Raw genomic sequence first — 7500 nt, forward strand, 5'->3', positions numbered from 1 at the left:
TGTGGGGGTTTTTTAGCCCTGGGGTTTTTCTCATAACCTCAAAAATAAAGAGTCAAGCCGTTAACAAGTAAAAACTACCCTCGTTCACCATTGTACTAAGGTATAGCCTTTTAAAAAGGTGAAAAATCTTTTGTGTGGTTTTTTTTTTGCTCAGGGGTGTATTATAAAATCCACAAGTTTTTATATATGTATATTTGCATATATTAAATTTTGGGGCATTAAACCACACACACACACACCAACACCCCGCACGCACCACGCACCACACACACGCACACCAACACACACACCCACACACACACACACACACGTACGCACGCACACACGCACCACACAAACGCAACACACACGCCCACACACACACACACACACACACACCACACACACACACACGAACACGCAACGCACACACCACACACAACACACACCACACACAAACCACCCACACACACACACCCACACACCCACCCACACATATTATATAATATATATATATAATATAAAATAAAATTATTATATTTAATAATATTTTTTGGTGTGTTGTTTCTGTGAGTGTGTGTGTGTGTGTGTGTGGTGTGTGAGGTTTACACAACAATATAGATGAAAGTATAAAAATATACATATATGTGTATTATTTAATATTATAAATTTTAATAACAAGGTATACCTTCTTATTTTTTGTATCTTCTTCTTTTAAGGGTAGGTTATGGATATAGAAAATTATGTATAGATATAGATATATACAATCTTATTGTGCAAAAATGTGTGGTGTGTGTAACACAGTATACACATTTATTGTAACACTAAAACCATCTATATGTACAGACAGTGAGTGTTTTAAAACCCGTCTTGGTCATGGTTCTTTTTAAACCCGTTTAAAGTCACGGAAAACCCTTTAAAATCGGATGAAAGCTATGGACCTCCTTCCCAACTTGCATGCAGTAGGTATAAAAGTAGTTTTTCTTTAATATTTATTGTTTAAAAAAAAATAGGAATTGCACAAAAAATTGTGAAACTTAAATTAAACATTAAAAAAAGTATAACGACCCCCAATTAAAACTGTTGTTTTTTAATGTCTTTTTTTTACCATGAACGAAATATCACCTTATTAACCACACTATGGTCTGTTGCATGCCCGTCAGGGTTTTTTCATTTATATACTTCAAGTGAGATGAGTTATTTTTCTTTTTTGGTTGTAACTTGTGCTGAAATGTCACAGTGTAAATTGATTTTTGTCGGGTACCAATATCAGTCGGGTTATGTTTAACAAACTATCGATTCGCATGCTTCCCTCGCTTCTCTGGTTTTTTAGTTTGGTGTTACCATTTTCCCTTCTGCTTTCTAGTGAACGTGTGGTTGCATATAAATAGTTTCATACTTTTTGAATACTGTTGCTCTGATAATATTCCAGTCGAAAGTACGACGATTTTAATGCCATTAAAGACTACTGGCTGTATCTCATACCATTGAGGTTTTTATACTGTTCTTCATCATTGACTGGACCTTGCCTTGAAAAGCTAATGGCAAGCATGGAGATCCAGCCTCATAACTCATTCGAAGTAAATTCTCTACAGTAATTTATACTAATTTGGTATACTGGCATTAATAAAAATATTCAACCAATAATACTTACTGGACAACTTTTTACATACACCATTTAAGTGTGGGAACTGATAACACAGACTTCTGAAACAACTGGTCCTGATGAAAGGAAGACCTAGCCATTCTAACTTATCCTCTCTCTCCTCAATCTCTCCCTCCCTTGCTTCTCGCTCTCTATCTCTCTCTCCTCCGCTCTCATCGCTCTCTTTTCCTCTCTTTCTCACTCCTCTCTCTCCGCTCCTCCACATCTCTCTCGTCTCTCTCTCTCGCTCTCTCTCTCTCTCCTCTCTATCTTCTCTCTCCTCTCCTCTCTCTCATCTCTCGCCGCCCTCTCCATCGCGTCTCTCTCTCTCTCCTCTCTCTCTCTCTCTTCTCTCAGCGTCTCTCTCTCCTCCCTTTCTCTCTCTCTCTCTCTCGTACTCTCCTCTCTCTCTCTCTCTCTCCTCTTCTCTCGCTCCTCTTCTTTAATCTTCCTTATTTTCTCGGTTGTTTTGTTAGTACGTAGTCCTACGCTAAGCCTATTTTTTTTTCTATTTACTATATCCCATATAAAATGATTTCTGGTCTATAACCTGGACGAAACAAAATCTAACAAACAAGTCTAATACATACTTATGGATCCCAAAACTTGCTTTATGAACTGAACAAAGACTGTTTCTGTAGTAGCTCTAAATTTGCAACAGACATTCGTTGTCAGGTTATCAATTTTACAATTGGAATATGAAGTAACCAGGAAGGCGCCAATGAATCATCTATCTTCAGCTATTTTTTCTTCCACTAGTCGGTTCTATCCAAGGGGTGTGGGTGGAGAATAGATTCGGGTTGAAAGTGGTTAAGAGTTTAATGCTATAAATCACGATAAAACGTGGCTCACCTTTTCCTTGGCTTCATGCTTATTTTTTTCTTTCACATGCACCATCCCCCCTCCCCTCTCTTACTCTCTCCTCTCACCTCTCCTCTCTCTCTCTCTCTCTCTCTCCTCTCTCCAAAAAAAAAAAAAATCTCTCTCATCTCCTCTCCTCGTCTCCTCTCGTCTCTCTCTCTCTCTCCTCCTCTCTCTCTCTCTCCTCTCCTCTCTCTCTGTCAACCGGAAAGGGATTTCCTCACGCCCATTCTCGTTAGACTTACTTCTTGGCAACGTTGTATCGTAAATATTCTTGTAAAAATTCTCCTGCACGTGTTCTAAGAAGACATTTTAAGTCCGAGTTGGGTCATTTCTCTCCTCCGTGAATGTAGAGTATACAAATTTCATAAGTACGAACCATTAATGTTTTAAAAAGTAAGGACTCAATGCAGGTAGTGCAGCATTATACAGTTAAAACCAAAGAATCACTGGAGTATATCAATAGAGGTCCAAGCTGTAAATTACTCCAAATTAAAGACCTTTTGTCTAAAAAACCATCTTTCGTTATCAACAGGAGAATTGCCACGTACGCCTAATCACCATGAAGGCAATTTCTGAAGTAGACTGCGTCTTCCCCCCTCTCGCAAACCACTCCGCTACCTATACGACTTTCAGACCTTTCGTTATGGCAATTTCACATCTTCGGCTTCATGGAGGTGGAAATGGAGGTCCTGGAGACTAACCCTCCCGAACATCAACACTCCATAATGCTCGATATTATCACGAAGAATGACACAGTCAAGGTGAAAGTTTGTATTTTATGTATTAGTGTTAAATCTGAATCCCCCGTTAACTGTGAATTATGCTGATAACCGTTTTTTTAGGATTTTTAAAATATTTTATCACTCCTGGCTTTACTGTTTGAAGGTTTGGCCTCGGAGGCTTGGAACAGCGCAGGTTTAAATTAAGAGTCAGCATTAGGACCCTGGCCGTCATTCTTATGTCCTCGAAATGGAGGAAAAGCTTATGAAAGGGAAGAGGTCACTCTGCAAATGAGTTCCTTCTTATCTCAATAAAACGACCGCTTTTATGGCTTCTACGGTCGACCTATAAAGATGTTGACGGGAATACAAGTAAACGCAATTGATTTTGCAGTTTACATACACCTATCTTCTTACACACTCATTAACATGTATATTCTTTAATGTCTATCTTTAGACATGAAGTTTATATTTATTAGGACTATACTGACAATAAAAAATATATTGGAAATGAGTATGCACAATGACAATGCCATTGCACTCAGAGATTTGTATATAAGTACACATACAATAGATAGATGGATATTGTATAGATAGAAAGAGTGACAGTTAATAGAAAAAAAATATTTGTTATAGTCTATCAATAACGGTACGGTATTTAGTGCTGTGACCAGTCCAGTCCACGCACCGCTCCGCCCGCGCCTTACCGTGCTTCGACGAGCCATCCCGAAGGCGCCTTCGAGATCCACCTGGCTAGGGAGACTCTGGATTACGGCGTTTCTCCCAACATGCCCCTCCTCGCCGAGACGAGACCTGTGTTGAGTGTCATGAGTTTCCTTTAGCACATTCGTCGAAATTCAAAATTTCTCTTTGATTATCGTTTTGAGCGCCGATTCTTCTACAAAAAACGGAAAGGTCAGAAGGGCTTGGGTGTGGACGCTTAGGAGTAGTGTCCCCATGTCCCCTACCTCGTGGCCTTCGTCGTGGTCGGACTTTTCTACATCCCCCTCCCCGTGGCGAGGGCATTCTCTTTCGAGGTTTAGCCTTGACTGCATAGCCTTCTTTGGGGAACGTTTTATTTTTTAACGTGACGTGCCTTCACTGTAACCCCACTAGCTCGTGACCATAGCTTTGTCCCACCCGTCCTCTATATGCCAAACGTGTGGGCCAGTCGTCGGCCATTCGGCAAGCGGAATATGCTAGTCAACTCGGCTCAAAGATTTTGTCATTCTATGAGACAATACTTGAATGTGTCTTACCCTGCATCCCGAAAATGGACATGGTGGCGGTGCCGGGACTTTGGAGGCAAAGGCATGGAAAACTGGGGTCTGATTACGTTCAAGTAAGGCAGTGAAAATTAAATTGGTTGAAATGATAATATAGATATTACAACAAAAACGTTAGAAGCTGTTAAGCTGTTTACATTTACAAAAAAATGCAAGAGTATACCCAATAAATCGTTATAATGCAATAGCAATGAGTCGACGCTAACAAGCATTAATGGTAACGATTTCACGTTCAGAGACAAGGGCAGTGCTGTACTATCCTGCCCGTGACCTCCGCAAAGAAGGCCAAGGAGAGCTTGTCGAGCGTCGTGGCCCACGCTGGCGCACCGTGGTTTCGGCAAACCTGGTGACGCCCCAAGTGGTGGGACGACCTCTGGCTCAACGAGGTTCGCGACCTTAATGGTTTCGTCGGGATTCTCATGTATGTGTGCCGCGTTACTGCCTCCATGCACGGGGGAAGTTTTCAAGTCAACAAGGGAGTGGAGTGGGGACAGTATAAAAGAAATAAGCAAATACAAACACTGACACAAACACAACAGACACAACACACACACACACACACACACACACACACACACACACATAACAACACCATCGCACAACACACACCACACATATATTTATATATATTATTATATAGTATTATATATAATATATATATATATATAGATAAATATATATATGTATATATCTATGTAATTTTATTAGTATATATAAGATATATATATCCATAATATATATATATTACATATATATATATATATATATATATATATATATATATATATCTATCTATATATCTACACCCACATATATAGTACGAGAAAAGAATCTTGTGTCTTCCTTACCCCTGCTGGTTATTTATTTAAGTTCTGCAGTTATTAATGTTGGGTTTTATTTATTTTCGTCTTTTTTTTTGTGTGTGTGTTTTTACATTGACTAGATAAAAAAAAAAAAAATAGAGAGGGAGACGTCAGTAAGCATCTGCAATGGACCTGGCTTGAACTACCACCGTCTTGAATGGATTATGGAGTAGATAAGGGAAACGACAAGGCAATCCACAAGGATTTACTTGAACCAAATTGTTGTCACCAGAGAAGAAATAAATGTACAAGTCACTCGTCACGACAGACAAAATCGCGGGCTAAAGGAGATACATCATAGATCTAATGCTGGCAACTTACGACAGCACAAACCTATTAAAATAAAAAGTTTTCATGTTCTGAACTGCCAGGTAGCCATGTCTCTTATGCATTTTTACTTCGCGACGGGGGTATCCTATACCCAAATGCTGTACATTGAAGCGGACCAATTCAGAAAATCTATAAAATAACCTGCTCTTCCCTGTGTATCTGTGGATGGGTGCTCGTGACATTCCTTACGGTACTAAATTTCACATATCACACAATCGCTTGTCTATACCCAAACATGCAAGGCGACTTCAAGAGGGTAGAAGTGTTTAATAATAAGCGAATAATTATTCAGGCTTAAAACAATAAGTCCTAACATTAATTAATGGACGTAACTGCAGGTCACAACCGACTCAAAGTTGCTGATAGAATTAATCAAATATATATATATCTTTATATATATATATATATATCTATATATATATTTACCATTTAGAATATATAGCTATACACACGCACACAACTCACACACACACACACACACACACACACAACACACACACACACCACACACACACACACATAGCACAAACACGCAAAACACACACGCACATATATATATATATATATATAATATCTATGTAGATATATATTATATGATATATATAATAGTATATATATATGCATGTGTGCCCATTTCCCTGTGCATAAGATAAATAGAGAGAAAGATGGATAACACATAGATCTTAGATACACACAACACACACACACACGCCACACACACATCACACACACACACACGACACATATATAATATATATCTAAGATATTCTATATATATATATATAAGATATATAATATATGTGCGTGTGTGTTGTGTTGTGTGTGTGTGTGTGTTGTGTGTGTGTGTGTGTGGGTGTGTGTGTGTTGGCGTGTGCGTGTGCGTGTGCGTGTGCTTGTGTGCGTGTTGTGTTGTGTATGCTATATATATAATGTGGTATCTATGTGTGTGTATATATATATATATATAATATATATATATATATATTATATAGATATAATATATATATATAATATATATATGACATATACCACACACATGAAAGATACGTGGCTTCGGTACATACAAGAATAACGTGCTTAGAGGTCTTCGATCGCCGACGAGGTAAGATAATGCCAGCAAAAAAAATCCTGACTGCTTTCGTTGGTGCAGGCGGCCATCGTGGAAGAAATGGAAAAATTCACCACCGAAAAACTCCAAAAAACATTTTTGAGACTGACAGCCTCGAGTCCTCTCAACCCTATTCATCCTGCCAGTTAACGACGCCACGACTCTCGGAAATTTTCGACGGATCGAGTACAGCAAAGGTAGCCAAGGGCGCAACCCTTTCCTTCTGCTTGCAGTTGTACATCTGTGAAAAACTGCATTATTTAAGGAATTTAGGATTTAATCCTATATGTATGGTTGTTGTATAATGTTGTGTAGTAATATAGAGATAGGGCGTTTGTGTGTGTGCGTATATGCATTTTGTACATGTATATACTCCGTCTAATTATATACATTAATGATAAAACTGTTGTGTGTATCCACTGTACACCCAGCTTTATATATGTGATTTTACTGAAATGTGTATGCTATGTTTTCTATTTAAATCTGTTGTTACTTACATTGCCTTGTATAATCTTATTTGTGTCCACATGCCTCATTCCCCCCACACACACACATACATATAAGTTGTCCATGCTTTACTGTTTATTCGTCTCTCGTTGCCACCCTAGACATCCTATGTTTTCTTGTCTATCCCATTCCACAAGGAGCTATGCATTGTTGTAACGACTACATTTCATCACCAATGATTGTCATATGTTAAGCACGT

General features: G+C 38.7%; 1 protein-coding gene across 1 annotated transcript in view; it reads left to right on the plus strand.

Annotated features, from left to right (window-relative positions):
• The first annotated feature begins 3156 nt into the window (after positions 1 to 3156).
• LOC119570911 (aminopeptidase N-like) overlaps positions 3157 to 7500 on the plus strand; it is a 9903-nt gene continuing 5559 nt past the window's right edge. Inside the window, 6 exon segments of the mRNA XM_037918457.1 lie at positions 3157 to 3255; positions 3870 to 4031; positions 4337 to 4501; positions 4503 to 4549; positions 4737 to 4879; positions 6837 to 7082. Coding sequence (XP_037774385.1) covers positions 3157 to 3255; positions 3870 to 4031; positions 4337 to 4501; positions 4503 to 4549; positions 4737 to 4879; positions 6837 to 7082 — 862 coding nt within the window.

Source organism: Penaeus monodon, unplaced genomic scaffold, assembly GCF_015228065.2.
Source record: "Penaeus monodon isolate SGIC_2016 unplaced genomic scaffold, NSTDA_Pmon_1 PmonScaffold_441, whole genome shotgun sequence".
NCBI classification, from domain to species: domain Eukaryota; kingdom Metazoa; phylum Arthropoda; class Malacostraca; order Decapoda; family Penaeidae; genus Penaeus; species Penaeus monodon.